Below are 27360 nucleotides of genomic sequence, written 5' to 3'. Positions count from 1 at the left end.
TCTGTGTATGGGAGTATCAGGCAGGAATGTCTAAAGGTCCTTTGTGTGGGGACATTCCAAGATTCAGGATCTTGGACCTCTGGCAGAAAACCCTAAGTAAACATTTTTGCTGACTCAATGGGGTAACCCTAAAGGCCCCCAGATGGGGAACCTCCTCTTAGGCTGAGGGTCACTCTGAGAAAACTCTGCTCAGAGCCTGAGTGACAGTGTGACCGGGTCCCTGAAATAAGGGGGTTTATTAGACAGACCCATAGTGAGCGCCCACCTTCTGGCACCTCCTCCCAGCAGGGCTGTCAGAGCAAACAGGGAGTGTGTGCCCCGTAGGGATGTCTTCTCCTGTGATGCTTCTGAGGAGGAAACAAAGAAACACGTCCCCCTCCCTGCCCTGCACGGATCTCTCCCAGCTGCAGGGAGGAGAAGGAAGCTTCATGGGAGAAGAGCTCTGCCTGCTCAGTCCCCTGCAGCTCCCACAGCACCCAGGGCAGAACCTGGCTCCCAGCGGGTGTCAGTGAGTGTCAGTGAGGGGGGCTCGGCCACACTGAGGGGAGCACTCTCTGGAGGCGGCGGTGAGGTCTGACTTCATGACAGGCAAGTCACTGGAAAAGGCTATGGCTGGGAAACCAGGCAGATGGGGACTCCAGACTTTTCCCACCATTTACCAGCCATGGGGCCTGAGCTTCAACATTCCTGACCTGCAGGAGGGGTGACATCAGACCAGGAATCGGACCCTGACTATAAGCACCCACAATGACACCTGATTCCTAGTTGCTGCTCTAAAAGCAAAGTTTATTCTTATGGGCTTCTTCTCACATACCAGGGACAGAGGGTCCCACACTGTACTCACCACTCACGGTGAGCCGAGTGCCTGCTCCAGACTTGAGCTCCGTGTTGTTAGGCTCTGCTTTGCGGAACTTCACACAGTAGTAGGTGCCGGTGTCTGCTGGGGTGATATTGCTGATGCAGATGGAAAAGTCCATGCTGTTTCTCCTCGTGGCGTCTGCAACACTTGTTACTCGGGGAGAGTGGCCTCCTCTTTGACTGTAGATGAACTCCCGGCCTGGCCCTGTCCCCCTGAACCACGTGACAGGCCCCACAGGGGAAAAGGAGGTCACGGTGCAGTTCAGAGTGGCTGTCTCTCCAGCTGCCACTGCCACTGACTTCTCAGGCTGAATCACCCTCAGCTCCTCACCTGCCCCTCCTGGAGGGAAACACAGAGCAGTTATTTATCCTCCATGTGTGATTGGGTGGGTTTTGTTAGGTGTTTATCAACAACAGCTTTCATTGACTGAGTGTACTCCCTGAGCGGGCCTGGGCTCAGGGCATTGCATGTGTCATACCTGTAACCCTTACAACAAGCCTGTAATGTGAGACCTTATTAAGAATGAGGAAACTGAGGCACAGAGGAATAAAGTGATGTGACAAAGAGTGGCTTTAAATCTTTCCCTGACAAGAGGTTCCGGTTGGTGCCACCAATGGAGAGTGTGTGCTGGGCCGTTTCCTGTGATGCTTGGCTGCCCAGCTAAGCCAAGTGGCTGCTGGCGGTGTGACCCATCCAGCCTGAGGAGAAGGAGCGCATCGGCCAGTCCTTCTGTGCCTGAGCCACCGATGCAGCCATGGCTGATCTTATAACAATGACAAAATTAGTTATTAAAGAGCCATTGAATTTTTACCCTAATTTCAACTTCAACATCTCTCATGAAAGGGACTGTGCTGATGAACCTGAGCTTCAAGTTGGAGTTGATGTAAAGAGGAGAAATTTTCTAGGTGACGGTTCAATTTCAGAATTCTTTGTGTTTACACACAAAGAATAAGAAACAACCAGAAGCTTTGAGGATGAATGCATTGGCTGGATGTTTTACAGGGACACGGCACTGAAAGAAACCTTCATAAAAGCCATAGGTACTTGGACTAGGGTTTGAACTGCAGTGGCTTGTGTGTGCTGTGTTCCCATTAACCCTGGATGCAGGCCAGGCTTGTAAAGAAGCCCAGTGGTTCTGGAGGGAGAAGAAGAAAAGGAAAGGAGGTTTGAAGAACGTAGAATGACGAGCACCATTTGTTGCAGTGACTCTTAGGAAACCCAATGGATCCTTACCATCAATGACTTGTATCATCTGCTGTTCCCATGGCCCCTGAAGATCCTTCATTTAGGGACTGTTTTTGCTTCCCAGAAGAAAGTTTGATATGAAATGGTACAAAGTAATCATAAGACAACAAGAGAAATGAAACCTGTTTTGTTTTATTCTGTAGTCAATACAAAATTAATGCCTGATGCTATCAAATTTTATTTCAAAAAACAGTTAGAAAAAGAAAAAAACAACTTTTCCTATTAAAAAGGTGTATTCCTAGCCCTGTATGGTGTGGCTCAGTTGGTAGGAGTGTCATCCTGTAGCCGAAGGGCTGTGAGTTCGATTCCCAGACAGGGCACAAGCATAGACTGTGGGTTTGATCCCTGGTACCTGTGCAGGCTCAAGGACTCCCCATCTGAATGTGAATGTGTCCAATCCTCACTTCCAGTGAGGATCCCAGGTCGGGGTGTGTAGGGAGGCAACCAATTGATGCTTCTGTCCCATTGATGTTTCCTTCTCTCCCTCTCTCTCTCTCTCTCTCTCTCTCTCTCTCTCTCTTTCTCTCTGAAAACAAATGAAAACCAGTGTCCTCAGATGAGGATGAAAAAGGAAAACAGCATACCTCCAGTTTACCAAAGCATAATAGAACACATGTTTACCTTTTCTTCCTCCCCAAATAGCATTGAACTGACAGAAGAAATAGCAAAGCATGGCCAAACCTTCAGTGGTGCAGGGTACCCCATTGTATCGCACTTGGCTTTATTGTGCTTCAGTTTGTTGCATGTCACAGGTGTCGCATTTTTCACAAATGAAAGGCAAGAAGACCGAGCACCAGTAAAAACACGACTCGGGTTGTTTCAGAGGTCTGAAACTGCACCTGCAGCATCTCTCAGGCAGCCTGCACATGCTTGTTACAGAAAATGCAATTATGCAATAAAGAACATTTAAGTTTTTGTTTTTAAGACAAGCTATAGCAGAGATAACTAATCTAAAACTTTTTCTTGGCAAATGAATTCTAATGAATGTACTCACTTTTTAAACACAAAATGGTAACATGATTTTGTAATGTTTTCTACTAATTGCATATCTGCTGTTTATAAATACTGCTGTGGCATAACTTCCACTGGCTCTACAGCATTCTATTCTATGGCTAATGTCAGTTAGGATGATTTTGACCAGAGGTAAGTGTCCAAACATAATGGACTTAAGTAACCAAGCATATTTATTATCTCACATGCAGCTCAGAGGTGTCATCAAGGACACCTTTTTTGCTTCAGCCTCAGTGTGTTTGGCCTTAGGTTTGTCTACTGGTCCAGAGAGCTGCTACTGTAACTGCAGCTTCACATCCTCACAGAATTGCATCTAAAGATCAGGAAAAGCTGTTCTTCCTCTCATGTCTCAGTCTGTCAGTGAGAAGTGCATTTCCCACGGGTCCCCAGAAGATTCCTCCTTGGTTCCCTGGACTCAGTTCCCTGGGTCAGCTCACTGAGGAAGCGATGGTTAGACCCTGTGGGAAGTGGACACTGGGCAGGGGAGGAGCTGAGGGAGGCTGGGAGGGTGGCATCGAGGGGACGCCCACCGCCTGCTGAAAGGGAAGGGCCACCGCTTACTCAGTGTTCCTCTGGGTCAGACATCTGGTCGTGTGCAGATGTCACTGTGAGCGGTGGTGCAGGGAGCACCCTGTGACCACGTTCTGAGTGTGTGCTTAGTCATGGCCTTGAGAGAGGTTCTGGAAGTGGAATGATTGGTTCAATGGGATAGATACATTTAGAGCTTTGATAAGTATTATCAAATGGTTTCCCCAAAAGGCTGTGCAGCTCACACTTCCAGCTAGTTTATATGTGTGACCACCTTTCCACCCCCACCTGCATACTCCCTGGTAAACTGTAGATACTATTTTAAAAAATTAATCTTTGCCATTGTAAGTGAAAACGGGTACCTTATTTGTAAAATTTTTATGTATGTCAGTACAAATAGAGTTGATATGTCAGTGTCTTTTATTTTAATAAGCATGCTCAAATATTCAAAGCATTGTGAGTAATGTGTTTTAAAAGGATCAACTAACATTTATAACACAGAAAGCATTGTTATCCCTAGCATAAATGCAATGAGGATATGAAAAAAAAAGTCATCCATCTTATCATTACAATAATAAAATGATTGACATTGAATTAAACAAAGAATGTATTTAAGTGCTGCGTCACCTCTGGAAGTGTCACGCTTCCCCAGACATTTCTGGCTGTGCACTCTCTGCCTCATGGAGTGTCCCACTTCCAGACCATTGCAGGGTGGGACCCTGAGACTTCTCTAAACCACTGAGCTGTGTGCAGGTGGGAATGTATGCTGTGGGACATGCATTTCACTGCAAGACCCTCTAGGGGGCAACTTCCTTCTGCCACGGAGATGCACGTGTCATGCTGGGCTCTGCTCCCTCAGCCTGGACACCCGAGTGACAGTGACATGCAGAGCTCCACACACACAATGAACATGTCGTTCAGGTATGAAGTAAAAGAAGCTTTCAAGTTCCTGAGATTTTTCCCGATAGCGCCTTGCTGGTTTAAGAAAATACCAAAATCTCAGTGGCTTAAAACAACTGAAGTTGATTATTTTATAGTTTCAGAGGTCAGAATCCAAAGTTGGTGTTAGTGGACTGAGTTCAAGCTGTCAGCCAAGCTGCATTTTTGGAGGCTGTTCCCTGCCTTTCCAAATTCTAGAAGATGCCCACATGTCTTTCCTTGTGATTTCCAGCTTCCTGTAGCTCCAACCTTTTGATTTTTTTTGTTACTTGTTCTTCTCTAACTTTGATTTTCTTACCACCTTTTTGTAAAAATGCTTGTGATTATATTGTGTCCACCTGAAAATTTAGGATAACCTTTCTATCAAGTCTTAACTTAATGACTTCTCCAAAATCTTCTTTACCATATGAAGTAAAATATTCCCAGGTTCTGGGAACTAAGACATAGACCTCTTTTGAAGGCCCATGGCTCTCTGTACCAGGGGCACCTTTATGACAGTTACAGAAGCCAGTGCTATAAGTAAAAACATATATGTATGTGGCATTGTCACACTGTATGAATGACAAGGCCATGCCTGGAATCTACAAGAAGAACTATTCAAGCAGTGGACTGGTGAAACAATTTGAAAAAGAAAACTAGAAAGAATCACAGAAGAAAAGTGAAGTAGTCACAAATAAAAAGAAATTAAGTAACACACTAAAAAAATCAATAGGTCAAAGAAGAAATCACAAGAGAAATTAGAAAACCTTAAGAAACATAAGAGTGAAAACACAACACAGCAAAACATGTGATGCATGCAAAGCAGTCATAGAGGGAAATTCATAGCTGCATATGTATGCATTTAAAAAGAAGAAAGAGGCCTGGCTGGTGTAGCTCAGTTGGTTGGGGCATCATCCTATAGACCAAAATTTGCAGGTGTAGCTCCCACTCAGGGCACAAGCCTGTGTTCTGTAAACTCTGGTCCATGCCTTTGGTCCCAGTTGGGGCATATATGAGAGGCAAATGATCAACGTTTCTCTCTCTGACATCGATGTTTCTCTCCCTCTATTTTTCTCTCCCTTCCCCTCTCTCTAAAAATAAATAAAAAGATCTTTAAAAGAAAGAGAGAAAGAAAAGATCATAAATGAATAACTTTACTATGCACCTTAAGAAATTAAAGAAAGAAAATCAAAATAAACCCCAAACCTAAGGTATCAGAAAGAAGAAGATTATAAAGAATAGTGTAGAAATAAATAAAATGTGAATAGAAAAACAACAGAAAAATCAACAAAACCAAGAGTGGTTCTTCAGAAACATCAGCACAATTAACAAACCTTTAGTTATATCGACTAACAAAAAAGGAGAGAAGATCTAAATAAGTAAAATCAGAAAGAAAAAGACATTCTTAAAATTTTTATAGTAACAAATCTCAGTTACAATTTACGGTGGTGATGAACAATTTGAAAATGAGGGTAAACTAACAATTTCATTTTCAATAGCAAAAAATATATAAAATACTTTGGAACAAATTTAATCACTGGGGTGAAAGAACTTGTACACTGAAAAGTAATAAACATTGCTGAAAGAAGTGTCAGCAGACTTAAATGGAAAAACATCTGTGTTCGCGCACTGGAAGACTTAATATTATAAAGATGTCAGTAGCAACTAAAGCAATCTACAGATTCAACAAAATATCTATCAAAATATCAGTGGCTTTCTTTGAAGAAATAAAAGTTTATTTTGAAGCTCATGTAAAATGCCAAGGGACCCCAAATAATGAAAGCCTTGAAAAAATAATGTACTTGAAGGACTCACATTTCCTGATTTAAAAACTCAGTACAAAACTACAGTAATCACAGTAGTGTTGTCATGTTGTGAGAATAGAGAGGCCAATGGGATAGAACAGAGAGCCTAGAAATAAGCCCTCACATACATGTGAGATGATTTTCAACGAGGATGCCAAGATCATTTAATGGTCTTGGAAGCAAAGACAGTGTTTCAACACCTGGTGCTGGGACACTGGATATCCACATGCAAAAGATTGAAGTTGGACCCTTATCTTAAGTCATAAATAAAAACAAATGCAACATCAATCAAAAACCTAAATATAACAGCTAATACTTTAAAATTCTTAGGAAAAAAAAACCATAGGCAAAACTCTTCATGACTTTAGATGTAGCTTTGATTTGTTGAATGTGACACCAAAACCACAGGCAACAAAGAAAAAAAAAAAAAACAGTCTCTCAGAGGAGGTGGCAGCTGTGGCACCACAGATAAACCCTGTGTTCTTCTCTGTTTCTCAGCTTCTGCTCAGGGAGAAAATCTGTGGGTCACCTTTGCAGAGTGTGAGCTGGTGAGACCCTCCCACTTAGCATGTTTGTGACCACACAGCCCCCAAGGAGGCCATGTGCTATCACAGGGCAGGTTCTTTCATGTCAAGAACAGGAGACTTACTGAATTTGAAGTCAGAAGAAGAAAGATGGGGAAAACACGAGACAGAAATGGGAGAAAAAGGAATGAGTCTTGGAGGGAGAAGTGGAGGGAAAGGAGGAAGAAAGACAAAAGAGACATCAGAGCGTGGAGAAGAGCGGGAATGACAAACTGTGTCTGTGCTTCTGTAAATCTCACATCTACATCCATGACCCAGGCCTTTCCCTGAACTCTGGGCTGTATGTCCAACTGCCCACTCATGTTTTCCTTTGGATGAAAAAACACATTTTGCTGTTAACATGTCCAAAGTGAACTCCTGAATTTTCCCAAAGGCTCTTTATGCCTCATCTGAGGCACCTTCATTCTTCCAGATGCTCACGTCACCAACACGTGGAGTTTTGCTCTCCTCGCTCCTGAATCCTGTGCATCAGAAACCCTGTGGTTCCCCTTGCGCATGCACCCAGGTCTCCATCTCCCCACTGTCTCCACCAGCTACTGTCCTGGTACCAGTCATTTCTTTCTGTCTGTATGAATGCTCTACCTGCTTCTCTCTATGTCCTGTTGTAGTCTATTCTCAACTAAATGCTATGATATTTTAAACCTTATATCACATTATCTCACTTCTTTCTTCAAAACCTTGCAATGGCAATCTTTTCACACTGAGATAAAGCTAGAATACCTGCATAAAGCAAGAAGATTCTATTCCCGTGGACTTCGTACATGCTGTTCCCTGACAGGAAGGCTCTTCCCCCAGATAACACCAAGGCTGACTCCTGACCTTCTTTATTCTTGGCTCAAACTTCCCCTTCTCAGTGATGCTCACCCAGACATCCCTGTTTAACACACATCCCAACTTACAGATTCCCCCAACTCTTTTGTTCAGCAATGCTTTCATTTCCTCCTAAAACATACCACTTTCTGACTTCTATAATAGTTAGTGATTAATTATGTCTATTGTTTACTGTCATTTCCCCACTGGGATATAAGCTCCATGAGGGCAGCTACTTCGTCTCTTTGTTCACCAGCACACCCCAAGTTCCAGTAATGTTTTGGTATGTTGGAGGCATTTAATAAATATTTGTATTACACATGAGAATTGGCCAGTCACACTTCTCCCTGAAATGCTGAAGCTTACCTTAAGTGGGACAATTTGTGTATTTATGTCAGAAGCTGAGTTTCCCAACTAGATGACTTAGTGAAAAACAAAAGCATCTTGTGTATGTGCAGGAAGCAGAAGAACCTGAGAGTAGAAAACCACAAACCCTCTCCCCCTAACACCCACCCTGCCTCACTCCCAGTGGCCCACATGGCAGAAATCTCATGGGATAGATGTGGGGTAATGGGGAAATCCATGAGCTCCAGGATCAGGCTGTTTGAGTTCAAATAGTAGCTCTACCATTTATTCTTGAGTGACCTTGAACCTCTCCGTGCTTCTCTTTTCTCTTATGTAGTTAAGGGTGATGAAAAGACCTACCTTGGAAATGATGATCACATGAGATTACAGACACAGGAATGTCCAACAGTGTCTGAACGTGGTGAGTGTTCAAGCAATTGAAAAAGGTGTTATCATCCTACTTCCTGAAGCTATGATGCTTCAACCAACATTAGAGGATATAGACATGGATAAAAATATAACTACAGATGTAGATCACAGTAGAAGGAGACTCTGTATCTTTTATCTCCTTCTTTCCTTCTCACCCCCATCAGTCATGGAAAAGATGCCAAGATTATAATGCATAAAATTCTACTCACTTTACCAAGAGAGATGCCTGCTTGTCTAAAAGTTTGGAGAAGGTAATGGGTAAGTTTAGAGAAGCAGAAAAGACAGAAGGTGTTTGAGAGACAGAGAGAACTAAACATCTGTTCATGCACATTTCATGTAGACTAAAAAACAATTTGAAGCAAACAATAAGGAAAGGTCTTTCAAAAATCTGTGTGTGTGCACTCCCTCACACTCACTTACACACACAAACACACACAGATACATACATCTCAAATCTATACAGAATATGGACTCACATGCTAGTACACAGGTTGTTTTGAGGATTAAATAGGATAATTTGAGGATAGTAGATTTTTAAACACTCAGTAACACACTTGACACAGGGGAACCATGCCACACATCATCAACAAAAGTTCCTGAGTAAACAGCAGAATTTGAACCTCAGGGTCTCAGAGTAGCCTGATGGGAGATGACTATTCTTCAATTTAGTTCCCTGTGTTTTCTGATTTTCCACAATCAGCCTCCACTAAGAACCCAAATCACGTGGTTAAAAGAATGAGCTCTGGAGCTGCTCAGCCTGGACTTGAATCCAGCTGAACCTCTGCCTCACACAGGTGATGTTGGACAAGTTACTGTGTCTGCCTCAGTTTTCTCATCTGCAAGTTGGGGATAATAGTCGTAGTTCTCACACAGGGATGTTGTAAGGATTAGAGGTTTTAACATGCACAGAGCTGTTACTGTTGTGGTTTGAAGTGTCATCTGTTTTGATGCCTCTGGTACCCAGAATAAGGTGATAGACCCACAGAGAAGAAGCACAGATCCCTGATCTCATGCTCTAAAGCCTTCTGTGAAAGCACTGGGTGATGTGCCCTGTTTTTGTTGCAGGTTTTGAGATTTCTGAGGGTCAGGAGGAGGTCCAGGAGTAGAGAAAGAGAATTGTACCCCCGAAAAGTGCTCACCTGTGAGGCTCAGCAGTAGAGTCAGCAGCAGGCAAGAAGGAGGGCAGGGCCAGGAGGCAGGGACAGGCATCCTGGAGGCCTGAGGAGCCTGCTCTGTCGTAATGTGTGCTGGGAGAGCTGGACTCTGCTCTGTGAGAGAAGAGAGGCCCCACCTCCTGTGATACAAGAGGAAGTGCTCAGGATGGGGTGCAATGGCTGTGAGACAGTAGCCTACTTCCAGATTCGAGATAGTTTCTGCTTCCAGATTGTGAAATAGAATTAGGCAGAGAAGGCAGCCACAGGGTGAACAGCTGCTTGTCTTATGTTGTCAGAAAGACTTGGACAGGCCTACAGGAAGTAGTGCTTCCCCTGCCTGGGGCCTCTGCTCTCCACTGGGCCCCTTGCCCCAGCTGAGATCTTGAAGGTGATGCCCTACTTGGGGGCCCAGGAGAAGAAGTGTTTGTGGTTGTGTGCTGTGCCTCAAACTCCCAAGTCCAAGACCCTAGAATGTAGCCAGCTGTGGCCTCATCCTCACCAGCCTCACCAAGAGCTGCCCAGCTGAAGGAAGGAAGAGGGTTCACCAGAACCTGGGCAATGTTGGGATGGAACCTGGTCTGCTCCTCAATGGGTCCCTAGTCCAGCCCTTTATTGATACCACTGGAAAAACATAGCCAAATGCAAGTGTTCAGTGGACCTCAGAACTTGTATGTGCTTCCATCCAACAAACAGAATAGTATCCTCACTTCTCGTGGGAAAGGAAGTAGATTATATGTCCACAATTACATTCCCAGGCATTTATCTCAGAGAAATGAAATATTATGTCCACATATAATCCATGCATGATGTGTATAGCAGCTTTAAAAAGGCAGAAACAACCACAATGTCCAAGAACAAATGAATAGTTAAATAAATTGTGATGTCCCCATACAAGGAAGTATGAATACTACTCAGAAATAAATAAGAATGGATTATTTACATGAGCAACGATTTGTAAATTTCTCAAAGGCATTATGTTGGGTGAAAAAATTCAATCTCAAAATGTCACATACTGTATGATTCCACCTATATCACATTCTGGAAACCACAGAGTGGAGAGCAGACTGGCATTTGCAGAGGTTGGCACAGTGGGGGTGGGGTTACTGTAAAGGTGAGCACAGGGGACCTCTGTGGTCATGGAATTGCTCTGCATCCTGGTCATGGCAGCAGCGACACCAACATACATACACCTGAGGGACCAACACAGCACAACAGGGAATGTTACAAGATTCAGCTATACACATCAACCTCAAGTCATTACAATGTAGACACTGACTATCCTGTTATCCAAAATTAGAATGTAATGGTAGTAGGGTGATGGGGAGTAGAAAGGGTGCATGTGCGGCATGAGGTCAGGAGTATCAGCACCTGATGTCTCCGTCGTTCTGGTGGGACGTCCATAATGATGCCTTTGAGTGAGAAAGTGAGGAGTAAAACAGAAGCACACTACAGGAGGTGCGGCAACAAGATCTAAAATAATCAGTTCAAAGGCTGAAAATAGTTGCTTCTCAGAGGCAGAAAATGGTGAGAAGTTAGGGAGATGCCAGTTTCAACATGTAGGATTTATGGAACTAGCTGACTTTTTAACTGTGTGCGTACGTAACTTTGATAAAGGCAGTAACTACTTGTAGATAATTACATTAACGTTGTTATAAGAGTTACACATAAAAACAATGCCCGTACTATGAGCACTAGTAGGACTTTTTATAAGCTATTGGTTGTAAAATTGATGATCAAAACCAATTACCATCCTAAAGGGTATTCAAAGATCATTTAAAACAGTAATTATGATTTTAAAAGATTCCATAAACTAGAAAACATTAAAGATAGCTCTAATTAGAAACACATCAGAGCATTTTTGGAGGTGGGAAACATGTGAAATTGTGAACTGAGAGTCTTAAAAGAAAACCTAAATAAATAGAAGTATATTATGACCATGAATGGAAAACGCAATACTTAAAACATCTCAATTTTCCTGAATAAACATATAAATTCAATGTAATTTTATAGTAATTCTAAAGAGATTGTTTGTGAAACTTGACAAAGGCATTCTAACATGCATTTGGGCCAAGTATAGCCCCAAAAGAAAAGGTGGAAGATTTGCCCAAAAGAGGTATCGAAGTTATTACAAAGCTATCCTAATTAAGACAAAGTAGTTCTGACCATGAGACAAGCAGCTTAATGAACCAGAAAGCTTGTAAAGAAAACCATGTATGTATGGAAATGTGATATATGGCAAAGGTCCGTGCGTATCAGTGAGTGCTGGGTAATTTATCCTCATGGAAGGAATAGAACAAATTGATTGATGGTTGCCAGATGGGAGAGCGGTTGGAGGGCTGCTTGAAAAGGTGAAGGGATTGAGAAGTACAAACTTGTGGTTACAAACAGTCATGGGGAAGTAAAGTGCAGCATAGGAAATATAATATAGTCAATAATATTGTTATAATTATATATGGTGCCAGAGGATACCAGAAATATTGAGGGAATCACTTTGTAAATTGTATAAATGTCTAGCTACTGTGGTGTACACTAAAAAACTAATATAAAATACTATTTAACATCAACTGTAATTGAAAAAAAGATCCCTACCAAATACACATCAACACACACACCTAAAAATATGCTTAGGTCAGAAGTATCAATGGAAAGAGCAAAACTTGATCAAAAACTGAAAACTTTTCTTTGTGTAACAAAAGCTCCCAGATGACACCAACACTACTTCTTTGTGGCTGCACTAGGGAAACAGGAGGGACTCTCCCTACGTGCCCGGAAACAAAGATAGAATGTTTGTTGCGAAGCTGCACTAGCAAAACATCAGAGAAAGCTTCAAGCCTGTCTGGAGATAAATTGTGGCTTATTCTTATAATAGAAAACTGTAGAGCAGTAGGGAATTAAGAAAATGAAGCTGCATATATCAACATTATTCAAACACCCAAAACAATGGTAAGCATAAAAAATTTAGTTCCAGATGTTGTCTACAGAATGACAGCATTTACAGAAAACTTAAAACATGCAAAGTAATACTAGATATTACTTAAGGGTTTGTACACATTGTGGTAAAAGTGTAAGATGCTGAAGAGCGATGAACACACAATTCAGGACAGTGCTCAAAGGGAACAGAGAATACTGTACAGCAGGGTCCGGCAGAAGTAACGCCCACATTAGTGTGGTTGGTAGGGCAATAATATGGGTGCAATTATTTATAGTTTTAATTTAAAATTTTCACCTAAAATGCTATATGGTATGCTTGAGTATGATATTGTTATGTTACAGAATTACATGCTTATAATTTTGTAATAAAAGATTTTATAATAAAAAAGGGGTGTTATTTGTGCCAGACCCTGTATAATGGTAAATGTTAATATTCCACAAAGATAGGTGTTAGGTTCATGAATACCTTTAATATTCTTTATATATTTCAGAGTAGTAAAATGTTTATTCAACTCAGTGATTTCAAATATCTAATATGTTAAAATAAAATCATACTCATAAAAGTTTTGGGTAAAAGTGGAATCTACTCTGAATATTAAGGGTTGTTCACTCTCAGAGGAGGATGGAAACCTATTCTTCTTATCTGCTTGGTTCTGTTTTGGGTGGAGACACGGCCAGGCTGAATCTCTACATGCACCAGCCTCCAGACATTCCCGAGTCCCCACAGCCAAAGTTCATCCTTGACTCAGATTTATTATCAGTGGGGAGGAACATCAGGAGGGTGTGTGGAGGGAGCTTGTCCTTGGTGCAGGTGGGGCTGGTAGAGTGAGGGGAGGGGTCTTGGGTAACATGCAGGTCCTTGCAGATTCTTCTCTTCAATGGAGCCCCTTGGAGAAGGCAGGAAGCAATGTATCGCAGTGCAGGGAAGAGCTGTAGAAAAATCATTCATTCATTCATTCATTCATTCCACAAACATTTATTGAGCGTCTGCTAAGTGACAGGCATTCTGTTTGGCTCGGGTTCATGGTGCAGATCAGAAAGGAAGCCCCTCAAAACTATACCCCAACACTTCTTTCTGAAATCTGCACCCCTCCCATACCCACATGCGTCTTCACCAGCAGTCAGCCCCTTCAGGTTCCTCACAGGAATTGCGGTAGTTGAGTTCACCAATACTTTCTTATTCATTACAAAGATAATATATAAAAACTAAAATATATAATAATTTATGGAGGAATCTTTGGAATTTTGGTCTCAAAGTTTTGACCTTCATCCCACCTGCATATCTTGTCCCCCCCACCTCCTGGGTTCCAAGGAACTTAATTTGAAAACCTTCAAACTTCAGCGCATTATTACAAAGTGCTTGAGAGTTGAAAGCTCTTAGAATTCCAGGAGACATTGGAGGAAATGAGTGTTCACCCTCTTGTGGGTTGGATCACCCTTGTGGGTGCCATGTGACTTTGTGGGCATGCCCTGGACTCCTCTTGCCAGCCCATTACAATGGTCTGACCTCCTTCCCTAAGGACTACAGCCTGCTCCCAAATTACCTGTTATAGGTTCCACCACCTGTGGATGTAGGTAACTGTGAAACTCACCACCAGCAGCACCTTGAGGCCCAGGAGGAAAGCCAAAAATATAAGGACCGGTGTCTCTGTTCCTAAAAATACCAGTGGGCAGAAGGAAACATCAACTGGGGCTCCACAAGTTTAAATACTTTCTTTGATGTCATGTTGCTGCAAAGCTTGAGAATTACTAATTGCACCAATTCTATTTGATTCCAAGCTCATGTTCTTTTCTCTACATTCAGCTTCCTCTTGGAAATAAGCAATGATCTTTACCATTTAGCCTCACCTTGAATTCAACTCAACAAATACTGATTTGGAACGTGTGTCACACACCAGCTAATGTGCCAGTATCCAGAGGAACAAGCCTCCACAGTACAGAGCTTGGTGTCCTCAAGGCCTTGTGGTCATTTAAATTAACTTTTAATACAATCTCAGGAGCTGGTATCATCAGCACCATTTTACAGGTGAGTAAACTGAGGCTCTGAGGGGATAACTGACTCCACTTCCTGAGTTTACAACACTATAATTATTGTGAACTAAATTTTAAAATAATTTTGTTGGAATTCAAATAATAGTAGCTGACATTTACTGTAGATATATATGTAGAATTTATATATATTAATTCATTTAATCTTCACAAGGACCCTATGAGTTAGGAACCTTCATTCAGTGAATCCACACTGCATTAGACTCATCCATTGTTGACCAAGCCGAAGCACGGAGAGGTCAAAACCTGTAGAAGAATTAAGTGCAAAGGCCGTCTCTGTCATGACAGAAAATGTCATGGGGTCCACAGGGTAAGGTGGTTCAAGCAAGTCTTAAAGGCGTGCTTATGTGGTTATGTATGGTTATGGACAAGTATCTTCATATAACCCAAAGACACTGTTTTAACAAGAGAGCATTGCTGAAGACCATCATAGAAATGCAGGTAAGTGAGCATCCTAAGATGAACTCTTTAAGGAATTTTCAAGGAGGTTGAGCTGGGAGATTGTTCTTTCCTCAGAAATGAAAGAACCTTTCAAGAGGGCCACATCTAAAGGAAGCCACTGGCCAGAAACCATTCTGGGTATTTAAGGAATCACAGACTCTTAAGTTGGTCAAGCCTTTAACAATTACGTGCACGCTTCCCCATTGCCTTTCAGAATCCACCCCGCAGACAGAGGTGACCCAGCAGTTCGTAAGAGAAGAGGTGAGCTTACCTGGGCTTTCAGTAGGCTTGTAAGTGGCATGGACTGCTGGGGATAGTATGAGATTGGCCAAGGTAGGAGGCTGTGCCTCGTGCTGCACCATACAGGTGAGCACCCGCTCAGAGCCCTGCACTGATGCATTTACCAACTGCAAGCTTTCCAGGCTGTAGGTCCCATCGCTATTCTGTTTGGATGTGGGTTTCTCAGCTCCCGTGAACACCTCACAGTTCTCCATCCAGGTGAGACGCACACGTTGTGGGTAGAATCTCTGCACATGACAGGTAATAGCCACCAAGTCTGAGGAAGGTGAAGCCTGGGACAGTGACACTGCAGGGGGCACTGACACAGAGCAGGGAAAGCAAACAATTACTATAGGAAGTCCACTGTGGGAGACCAGGAGCTCTTTAAGGATGGGGTCATCTGCCCAGGGTCTGGTACAGAGGAGGATGTAGGCACTGGTCAACAGCTGTGTGCCTAAGTAAATGCACGATTGAATGACAGTGTGAATGCATGAGTGAGTGCATGGTGGGATGGATGGATGGAAGGAAGGATGGATGGAAGAATGAGTGGGAAAAATGAAAGTCATATGCTCTATCCTTTATTTTCCATTTTGGTCATTAAAAATGAAAAGATAAATTTTGAATTCCATTTAAGAATTTATGAATCAGCCCTGGCTGGTGTAGCTCAGTGGACTGAACATGGGCTGAGAACCAAAGGGTCACTGGTTCAATTCCCAGTCAGGGCACAGGCCTGGGTGGTGGGCCAGGTCCCCAGTGTGGGCACACGAGAAGCAACCACACATTGATATTTCTCTCCCTCTCTTTCTTCCTCCCTTCCCTTCTCTCTTAAAATAAATAAATATTTTTTTAAAATCTATGAACCACTTGACTAATCTATGAGTTGGTAATTCTAAGACTTGAAGATTCATACACTCTAAATCTTTATGACTCAAAGATGCTAAGGTTTTACATAGGAGGGAACATGGGTTTGGAGCAGTTAAGTAACAGCCTGCCAACACCTTCACCAGGTCACAAGCAGCTGGGATTACCTCAGAGACAGTATGCTTTACCATTATGTCCTTATGTTACTCTGGCACCCAGACTTTAAGGCTGGCTTCTGAAATTTTGATCTAACAACTTCTAGACTTTTTTCAACCAAGTTTTCAGCTGTGCAATAGAATGTATTGATAATAAGAAAAATTGGGGAATTTTTAAATACTATAAAACATGAAATGTCTCAGTACAATTCATATGAACACACAGCATGGTGTAGTTCTAACACTACACCAAGGGATGGGAGGTCAGATTCTGTTCCCGCACGGACACCTTAGCCAACTGCAGGATCTTGTGTAAGTCACTTCCCCTGTTCTCAAGACTCTTAAATTATGAAATAGTCTAAGGTAAGATTAGTTCTCACAGGGCTAGTTAAGACAGACTTCAGCTCTTGGTCTATGGTGGAGAGAGTAACTCCTTATGCTGTGTAATTTGAAAGAACTAAGGGCATCTGATCCCAAAATAGCCTTTCTCCATACTCAACCCACCCAGATCTATTAAATTCTATCAACGGTGATGCTAATGGGTGCGACAGCCACAGCAAGACACCATCCCCAGAAGGTCCTAATCTGTACTCAGTCTCTCCCTTTCAGCACACAAGCAGGAATTCACACCAAGCAAAGAGCAGGACCCTGAGAAGGGGAAACCCAAGATGGTGAAGGCTTGGTCACTGGCGTGGCAGCTATGGAGAACAGTCCAGGTAAGGTACCATCATGTGTCATGGGCTCTCGATGGTGGCAAAAACAATAGATGGATGAAGATGCTCAGATGGCCCATTCCAGCCACCAGTGGGGTCTCCTGGTTATCCGATGTCCTTGGCAGGGTCAGGAGGATAGATACCGGGCACAGCTGAGGATAACTGCTTCCATCACTGAATGGCAGTATTTGGGGCAGTGGGCATATGCCATCTTACTTAATCCTCACAAAACCAAATGAGCCCTGGCTGGTGTAGCTCAGTGGGCTGTGAACCAAAGAGTCGCCAGTCTGATTCCCAGTCAGGGCACTTGCCCCAGTGGGAGCCATGTGAGAGGCAACCACACATGAATGTTTCTCTCCCTCTCTTTCTCAGATCTTCCCCTCTCTCTAAAAATAAGTAAATAAAATCTTTTTAAAAAATGAGATAACCACAAAAAGCTCCTTGTTATCAGAAAACTAAACAAAACAAAAAGCCACTTAGAAGGAATTTATGCAAAATCTATAGAAATTGTCAAAAAGGAATTGGTTGAAACTTCATCCTGAAAAACATTCTAATTATAAAAATGATTTTATTGATTTACATTTTAAATTAAGTATAGAATATAGTCAAAGCTCTGCACCAACTTGTAGAAGGAATAAGTGTTGGGAGTGTGAGGAAGATGGCACAATTTTTCCCCAGAATCACATACTACAGTATCAGCAAATCCTGCATTTTAAATTTCACATTCACAGCACAGGAAATTTTGAAAAGTTATTTGTGTGTTCTATCAATTTTCACAGGGGCCTCTGTTACTGTGTTCTCTTCTGAAGTGCCTACAGAATCATTTGGGCCATAGATTTGTTTTTCTCTTTTTTCCATCTTGAACTACATGAGGCTTTGCCTATGATCTCGGAGGTTCCCCAACACCGTTCACATCAACTTTCTGAAATAACAACTGTTCCCAGATCTCTAACTTCACTTTGCAGTGCATGTGGGTTCTCTGTCACAGTGTGGCCTGCCATTGGCCACACACACATCCATCAAGGCAGGACCCGCCCTCCAGAGTAGGGAGTTTCTGGGATCCACACACCTCCGCCAGCCCACTGACTGTCTCAGCTCTCAGCAGTGGTGCTGGGTGGTGCCAGGTGGTGCCACTTCCCAACTCAAATTCCCGAAACACTTCCCTGATGCCCTGCCTCAAGATTCTTCCACAACCATGAAATGCCACCCTGTTCATGCAGGCTCATCCCAGGCTCCCCTCTTTTGTGGGACCATCCTGAGAGTTAATCTACACAGTTCCTTAGAAGCCCCCCAGGGGCGCTGGGCTTCAGTCATCCAGAGGGACACCCAGTTCAACATCTCCCTGTTTCCTGGGTGTCCCACTTTCCCCATCTTGTTATCCCCACCCCTTACTCCACCTACACCCAGGTCCCAGTTTCAGGCTCTGCCTTCAGGGCAGCCCGATCAAAGACACCCACAAAAACATTCCCATGACAGAAAACCCAACCTGGGGTGCCTGCACTGTTGAGCAAGGAGAAGCCTTGAGTGGGGGGCTCGTTTCATAAGTAATCAGTTCATTTGTGGAGACTCGCATTTTCTATGATTTTTCTTCTCTACGCAATTGTCCTAACTCCAAGGAATTATATAATAAATACTCAGATAAGAAGGATCCCTGAAGGCTCATTTTCCTACTTTGCAGGCAGATACTGAGGCTGAGAGAATTTAGGTAACTAGCAGGAGATGCCACAGCCGGTAAGCGGCTGAGTCAGAAGCCAGCAATCACGTCAGATGCGCCTCAACCACCAGCTTTACAAGCCCAGGGAGCCTTCACCTCTCGAACATCAGCTTCCTTCTGTGAACCACGAGTGGGACAGAGAGTACAGGGCAGCTGTACACATTAAATAAGCCAGCCCACACAGAGGTGCTTTCCAACCACGTGCTGTGCTCATTCGAGACGTTATTGCCAACAGCTTTATCTATGTATTATGAGATGATGCGTTTCCTTCCGTGATGGTAGTACACAAAATAAAGAGGAAAACGTGTTGTACTTTTTAAAGTCCTGCATGCAAGTCAGGAATTCATTTTACTGCTGTGCAACCTTGGACCACTCACTTGCCTTCTCTGGGCTTTGGAGCTGTCACTAACAATGGAACAGTCACCACGATCCCTTCCAAGCATAATATATTATAAGCTCACTGAATTCACACACCTGTCAAGAATTGGTTCGGGCCAGGAAAATTGGCAAAAAATATCAGATGAAAAATTAGGCCCTTGTCCAGGTATGAGTAATGATCAGAAGATAACGTGGTCCCTTAAATGTAGAAGTTTCAGAGCCCTTTACATCCTCTTCATATAAAATAATAATAAAATTAAATGTATTACTTATTCCTGGAAAATGTTTTGTCTCTATGTTACAGATGAGAAAACCATGTTCTGAGAGGTGACGTGAATAGTAGTAATAATAAAAAATTACAACAATGGCCACTTCTACATGGTTAATATAAGCAAGCCATGTGTTCAGTACTTTAAAGGTATCGTTGTGTCGAATCATTGCCATAAGTAAGTGGGGGATGGGCCACTTTTCACACCAGGAGCCTGAGGCTCAGAGACATCTGCAACCCGACTGACCCGGCTGAACAAAGAGGAACTCCTTACCGCGGAGGTACTGGTCCAGGCTGACGGTTTTCTGGAAGGCGGGTCTCGACTTGTGCTGGACGAGGCAGACGACATGGGAGAGCACGTCATTCGCCTGCAGGGGGATGAGCACACTGCTGGTCACATTGTAGGTGTCCCCACTGAGGTGGACGCTGGTCTGGGGGCGTGGCAGCGTGTGGTTGTTTTTAAGCCAGGTCACAGTGACCTGCTGTGTGGGGAACCCGGAGGACGTGTACGTCAGGCGGATGCTGGTGCCCGGTTCAGATCGCTGGAGGGGGCCATGCAAGACCCAAGGGTAGGCGCTGCTGCCTGCAAGGAGACACCACCCTGTGAGAGGACACGAAGGTGCCCAAGTCCCAGGGAGAACAAATCCTCAGCATCTCTGTCAGGAAACCTCATTGCCTCCTTGTCCACAGGGTTTAAAGGCTACATTTTAAAGGAGTTCATTTCTGAAGCTGTTATCAGAAGCCAGACCATGAAACTACAGGGGACCCCAGCAGCGTGGAAGAAGTCCGACTGCCACCTGCATCTCAAAGCCATGCCCATGCCACATGACCCTGCTGGTGGGGTCTGCCTAACTCACCAAGTTCTCCCCAAAACCCTAGGAGGTGGAAGCTATGACTGTCCCCATTTCACAGCTGAGGAAACTGAGGCCTAGACAGGCTAGGTAACCTGCCCAGAGCCTACCGCCAGTCAGTAGCAGAGCCAAGGTTTTTAGCCCAGCCGTCTCCCTACAGGGTCTGTGCCTGTGACCACCGCCCAGCTCTGCCCTCTGTCCCTGCGAAGGGAAGAGTGCCTCACTGCCCAAGGCCAGGTCATGTGAAAGCAGGTGGCACAGAGAAGAAGTTAGGAGCACAGGCTCTGGGACCACATTCAACCCAAGTTTGTATTTCCAGGTCCTCCACTGGGTGAGCCTGAGCAACGCAACTCTAACCCTCGGTTTCCTCATCTGCAAAATGGGGATGATTCTTAATCTTCAGAGTTACTAAATAAAGTAAGTAAAGTAGTGTAGAATACGTGGCACATATTAATCACTCAATAAGTGGTCTATCATCACATACAACAAGTTTAATAGTTTCCTACTTTTAGACCAGCTCTGGTGTGGGCACCATGGGGACAGCAAACCATGCATCAGAGGGCACCCACTGTGCGCCCCATGGTCAAGCAGAAGTCAGGAAACAAGTCCCCAGCATGCACAACAGTTATCACTGCACAGATAGGACACTGAGCTCGGGAGGGGGCAGTGCTGTGCCTGGGGTCACAGACGGTCAGCGACAGCCCTGCCATGTGACACCGATCCATCAGACTCCAAGCTCGACCACCTCCAAACACAGGAGCCAGTGTTTGTGTCAGAGGCTGAGAGTCTCATCATGTAAGGAAGGTGTCAACAGGTAAATCCCATCAGGGATTTGCAGGAGGCCCCCCAGTTTGAGAGACGATTGTGAGAACTGAATGGGCAGCTATGACCATTCAGGAAGAAATAAATGTCAGAAACAGAGTATTTAAAGTCGATTTGAGAAGAGATTTGAGATAACTAGGATTTGTGTTCTCCTGCAGGATGGAAGAGAGAAACCCAGAAAAGCACATTGAACATGTAAGGAGACAGCCCTGCCTTCCAATTTCAGCTCTGAGATCCTTGAGCCTTGGTCCCTTTGCTGCCTTTCCTGGCTGTCTGAGGTCACATGGGCATGTGAGGCCACCTTGGGGACAGTGCATGCTCTGCAGGTGTCAGCCCAACTCGAACAGAGGCACAGCTGGGAGTACACCAGAGGTGGGTGATGAAGGAGGGTTTTGTGGGCCAGACTGGGGAGGTGCAACTGTAAAGGTGCATCGCACCAAACTCCAGGAAAGGAAGCTGCCCTTCCCCTTTCCAGACCACAGGACGCTTGGAACAGCTGCTCAGGGGTGAGGGAGAATCAGAGTGCTGTTCTCAGGAGGCTGACCTTGCCCCAGTGGGCCAGCACGCAGGCAAAGGGGGAAAGTAAGACAGAGGAAAGATTCAGTCGCTAAATAAACAAGTCAATAAAGAAATAATGTAACTTGCTTCTGATCGGAAAGGACCAGTTTGGGTTTTTTTCCCACTGGACAGCAAACATTAGGTCATATAGAAATTGAATGGTGAAGGGGATCATTCCCTCGGAGAGCCCTTACAGCAGCCAGATAATGGCGCAGTCTGTCCGTCCGGGAGAGGTGGAGTGCGGGGTCAAACCCGTGCTGCGAAGATGTGCTGTGCCGCCAGCCCTGCGCATTCCATCTGCTCTTTCTCGGTAGTGGCTGGGCTACCCTAGGCGCACGCAGGCCCAGGAGCTCTTACTTCCTGGAGGTCGCAGTCCTTCCCCACTCCCTGGGGTTCTGGAGAGCTGTCAGTCCATGCTCCGGTCTAGCCCTGGATGACCCAAGCCTGGCCAATCATAATTCTCCCTTCTCTCCACTCTAGCTTTCAGTGCCCTTCTCCTCCCGCCCGTCTATCCTTCTCCCAAGCTGATAGAAGCCGAACCAAAAAACAGCTCGCTGCTCCGGGTCTGAACTGCTAGCCGGCAGCACCCTCTAGTGGAGAAAGCCACTGCAGACACAAAGGGTGAGGATAGATGAGAAGCTGTTAGGAGGCGCAGGAGGAGGAGGAAGAGAATAAAGTGGAGGGGGTAAAAGGTAGAGAAAGGAGAAAGCGAATTGAGTAGTAGAAAGAGAAGGTCACAGTTGCAGCCACCATGTCGGGCCTCGCATGAAAATTGACTTCCAGAAATTTCCAGGTGAACCAGTTTGATTAAAATCCTTCCAAGGAAAGACTTCGGTGCCTAGCACTCAAATCTCTGCAGTTTCCTGTAGTCAAAGGTTAAAGCGGAGAACTTTCAAGCTGAAGAGTGTGTGGAACTGGGGAGGGGAAGTCCCACTCCTTCCTTGCAAGGTTGTGGGAGAGGGAGGGAGAAGTGGGGTTTAGGGGTGGATGCCTGAGAGTTTTATCACCAACCCAGGTGATAAAACTTCCTTCACGTCCATCCCGTGCTGCTCTGAGCCCCTGGCCCAGGTTTTCACGCTGACCCTCTCAGCCACGCCTCCCGGGGGGCTGGGCTGCAGGCCACACCCACCTTTCCGCTGCCTTGGTGCCTGAGCTTGCAGGGTGATGTTGGCCTGGACTGGGGGCTGATCATCCTGGACTACCCAGCAGGCAAACTCGCTCCCCTCAGGCTTGGCCTCTGCCGGCCACACATGCTCCAGAGAGTAGGTCCCGTCTGAGTTCCTCGTGACCCGCGGAGACAACACGGTCTGGACCGTGTGCCTGTTCTCCATCCAGGTGAGGTGCAGGCGGGAGGGGTAGAAGTGGCTCGCGTGGCAGGTGAGATTCACTCTCTGGTGCGGGCCGTACGCCTGAGAGGGCTGGGTGGTGATCTTCACGGCGGGGACGACTGGGTGGAGAAAGAGGAAGAAGCAACTGTTGAAATTACACCTGCCGCGCCTGCCCCAAAAGGGGCAAGGTGGTCTCGCTCTTTCATCCGTTACTTGTTTTTCAAAGACTAATTTTTTTTTTCTGTATGTTCGATGTAAGGCAAATGAAGTCAAAGGTTAACAGACGTTAAACATGGGTAGGGATACATGGGTAGGATAGTATTTTCTGCACGTTTGAAATATTTCATATCATGAAATATAATTTTAAGAGTGACTAAAATATAATGCCCATGAGGATAGGGACTTGCTTTATTTATTGCTATATATCCTCAGCACCTAGAACAGTACCTGGCCCATAGTCAATACTCATTTATTGAATGGATAATAAATATTTAAAATAAACAATAACTATATTAATAGAACATATATGTTTGGAATGGAAAGTAGGGCCAGATAATAATAATGCCAAACATTTGTAAACAGCCTACTGTGTGCCAGGCACTACTCTAGGTGCTTTATAAGAAATAAGTCAGCCCTGGCTGGCGTAGCTCAGTGGATTGAGCACGGGCTAGGAACTAAAGTGTCGCAGGTTCGATTCCCAGCCAGGGTACATTCCTGGGTTGCAGGCCATAATCCCCAGCAACCGCACATTGATGTTTCTCTCCCTCTCTCTCTCTCTCTCTCTCTCTCCCTCCCCTTCCCTCCCTAAAAATGGATGAATAAAATCTTAAAAAAAATAAGTCATTTAATCCTCACAGGACACCTATGGGGTAGGTTTTCATTTTATTTCTATTCTGAGAGGAAGTTGAGGCACAGAGAGGTTGAGCAACTTGCTCAACATCACACACGCTGTACAGCAGTGCAGAGGGTTAAACCGTGATGGCTGACCCCGGAGCCTGTGCCTTTAAAGGCTGCACTGCATGATGGGCCTTGGCAACGAGGAATTTCACTTTCCCGTTAGCGACATGGGGCTTTGGGGGGAAGGCTTTGGAAGCCAGCACCGCTGGGCAAACGGTGTCACCACCCTCCCGCCCACTCACCTCGGAGCACCTGGGAGAGGTTCATGGTCTTATGCAGGGGCTCTGCCAGGTCCCTGTGGGTGACTTTACAGGTGATCTCCGATGAGACATCTTGCTGCACCAGTGTGACCCACACCTTACTGGTGACAGAGTAATTGCCTTTGCTGTTGGTCACCAGGCCCTGAGCTGAGGCTGGACGCTCATCTCTGTCCTTCATCCAGGTGACGTTGAAGTTTGAGGAGCTGAAGGGGCCAGCGGTGCAGTTGAAAGACACAGGATTCCCAGGGGCTGTCCTCTGAGGCGGGCCGGTGAGCGTGATCGAGGGCTGCCCAGCTGGGGAAAGAGCACGGGTCTACAGCTGAGAGCAGGACGCACCCGGTACTCGGCAGCCTATCAGAGGCGCCTGTGTTGCCAGGCCCTGTGGACCTACTGTGCACCATGTCTGGTTCTAGCCTCAGGGATCATATAAACAGATGGTAACAAGTAAACAAGCAAATATATGGATAGGGGACTCAAGACTTGGAAATGTTAGCTTAAGGTAAAAAGTTACAAGTAGTGTGTATGTTAAAGCTTTTGTTTCAGAAACCACACATAAGGCTCCAACTGGCTACTGGGAACCGCTGACCTCCTGGGGCACTGCTAAAGATTACCGCCTGGGGACACCTGGAGGCATCCGGGCCTTTGTGTTCCAGAGAGAGACAGATGGCCACCGCCCGCCCCTGGGAATAACTAACTGCGCAGGACAGGAATGCTGCAGCTTCGCTCACCTAATCCTCCCTGAATCTCAAAGCCCTCACCGTACCTTGTTTATTCCCTGTCATAAAAAGTCAGGCCTAGAAAGAGAAGGCAAGATGGTCTGTTGGGGTGTGAACCCGCCATCTTCTCAGATTGACGGCCATCTGAGTAAAGTGCCCTTAAAGATTCAATCGCTGTCATTGCTTATTGGGTTTGGTAGTGACAGGCAGCTCGAACACCAGTGTCCTTTCAGGCTACAATATCATTGCAACTGGGATACCCAGAGAGTACAGAGAGAGGAAATGCTGGGAGGACTTATTCTAGAAGGGTGGTTTAGTCTTATTCTAGAAGGAGGAGTCCTGGGGGAGGTGACATTTCGAGCTGAAACTGAGGAATGGAGAGGAGCCAGCCATGAGAAGGGGCAGGGGAAGAACATTCTAGAAAGTGGGAAGAGCAGGTGAGAAGACCTCGGTCAGGATGAGCGTGGTGGGCTCGGGAAGCTGAGGGATCAGTAGGACTGCAGCACTGGGGGCAAAGAGGGTCGAGTGGGCAAGGTCCTGTGGGAGTGGAGAGAGGGCACTCCGCTCCTGTTCTGAGTGCGATGGGAGGCCCCGGGAGGCGGTAGCTGAGCGGCAAGGTGGGCCCATCCACACGCTTTTGAAGACAATTGCGGTGCTGTGTGGACAACGGCCCGGAGGGTGGTGTCTGGGAGCAGGGAGGCCAGCGAGCAGGCTGCTGTGGACTTCGGGAGGAAATGGAGGGATGGAGGCACACTTGGAGGAGAGAGCCAGCCGGGCCTGGTGATGGACCAGGTGGGAGATGGGAGACACAATGAATTATGCATAAGTGACTCCCAGGTTTTTCTCCAGAGCATCTGGGTGGATGGTGGTTCTAGTTTTTGAGGGGGTGGGGACTGGACCAAGTCAGGCTGGGAGAGGTGTGGTGGGGAATGGAGATTTCCACTTTGGACACTAGTGTGGAGTCAGGCATCACCACAGGCAAGGGTGCTGGCCCTTCTCCTCCTCCAGGTGTCGCCTCCGGCACACAGTGCACCTGCCTCACTGGGCAGCTGTCCTCTGCTTGCTCACCTCCAGCGATGGGGGCTCTTTCCACCTGAGGCAGCTCCCTGTGTCCTCACAGAGCCAGGGCCAGGACAAAGTACTTTGTCTCATAACTAGGATCTGTCTCCTAAAATCATCCCAGGACCACGGCAGTGCTCGAGGCTTCCCTCCCACTCAGGGCAGTCTGCAGAGATCCGAGAGCAGTATCCCCTGAGCCCCTGCTCTGAGCCAGCATGTGAGCTGGGTGCTGAAGACACAGAGGTGAGTCAGACAGGATCCCTGCCCCTGGGAGCATCTGGTCAGGTGTGTGTATGGGGGGAGGGGTGCAAATAAACCAGCAATGACAGCACAGGGTGGCAGGTGATGAAAAAGGCTCTGGGAACCATAGGAATATGTCTCCTTAGCAGTGAGCTCTGGTACCTCCTGCCTAGTGCTCTCCTCTGAGTGAGCCCTAATGACAGCTATCACCCCATCCACACATAGCACCCGTGGTTTGTAAAATACTTTCAAAGGAGATGAGTGTGTGCACTCATCTTCATCCACATCCCAACTGAGAAGTATCGGTATCATCCCCATTTTACAGAGGAAGAAACACAGGCTCAGAGAGGTTGAGTGACTTGTCCAAGATCACACAGCCTATTAGTGGCTAAGGGGGGATGTGGAGCAGGTCAGACCGGATCCCTGTGGTGCCAGCTCTTCCCACAGCACCAGGTGCTCCTTCACTCAGGGCCTCCTCTCTCCCTCTGTCTTTCCCACCTCCACGCCCTCTCTGACCCAGACCTGGTGGCCACCCAGACCAGGGCTGACATCAAAGAAACTGGGTGGGAGATGGGCTGCTCTTTCACCCTCTGACCCCCGCCCCAACCCCTGGCCCCCAAAGCTCCCATCATATCTATGTCCCACAAGGTCCACATTGAGGAGACGGTGTAAAACAACACCCTGACCAGCAGGTACACAGCTCAGCTAGGTCTCTGGGTCTCAGTCCCCCTTCCCACCCCTCGACGCACAAGGTGGCTGGACTTGGTACCCCCGAGGGCCTCCCTGCCTGACCTGAGGGTTCCCTTGGGCAGCGCTCAAAACTCACCTGTGAGTCCCAGCAGCAGGGTGGGCAGGAGGGAGCCCAGGGCCGGCCCACGTGTGGCAGGCATGGCGGCAGGCTCACAGCGTCTCTGGTCTGTGCCAGCACCCACCCCAGATGCAGCTCTGCCTGCGCCCAGGAGGCACTGTCTGGTGTCCTGACAGCCTGGGCGGGCCCGTATCTCCCAGACACCCTCCCACCCCCAGCCTGGAGCAGTGTGAGAGAAGTGGTCGCTGTGGCCCAGGCTTCCTTCCAAACACCAAACCCTCAGGGCTGAGGTCTCCAGCGGGGGAGATGCCTCCTGCCTTGGACCTGGGTGCGACTGTCTCTTA

The 27360-nt window shown here is 46.0% G+C and overlaps 1 protein-coding gene and 1 pseudogene across 1 annotated transcript in view; one reads left to right on the top strand and one right to left on the bottom strand.

The window, feature by feature from the left end:
• LOC114506273 (tyrosine-protein phosphatase non-receptor type substrate 1-like) overlaps nucleotides 1-1197 on the bottom strand; it is a 157706-nt gene extending 156509 nt beyond the window's left edge. Inside the window, exon 1 of the mRNA XM_036009654.1 lies at nucleotides 845-1197. Within this exon, the coding sequence (XP_035865547.1) occupies nucleotides 845-977 (133 nt within the window). The 5' untranslated portion in view covers nucleotides 978-1197. The remainder of the gene's footprint in view (nucleotides 1-844) is intronic.
• On the top strand, nucleotides 1045-9640 carry LOC114506541 (annotated as a pseudogene).
• The last annotated feature ends 17720 nt before the right edge of the window (nucleotides 9641-27360 follow it).

Source organism: Phyllostomus discolor, chromosome 9, assembly GCF_004126475.2.
Source record: "Phyllostomus discolor isolate MPI-MPIP mPhyDis1 chromosome 9, mPhyDis1.pri.v3, whole genome shotgun sequence".
NCBI classification, from domain to species: Eukaryota; Metazoa; Chordata; class Mammalia; order Chiroptera; family Phyllostomidae; genus Phyllostomus; species Phyllostomus discolor.
This window is presented reverse-complemented; position numbering and strand designations above follow the sequence as displayed.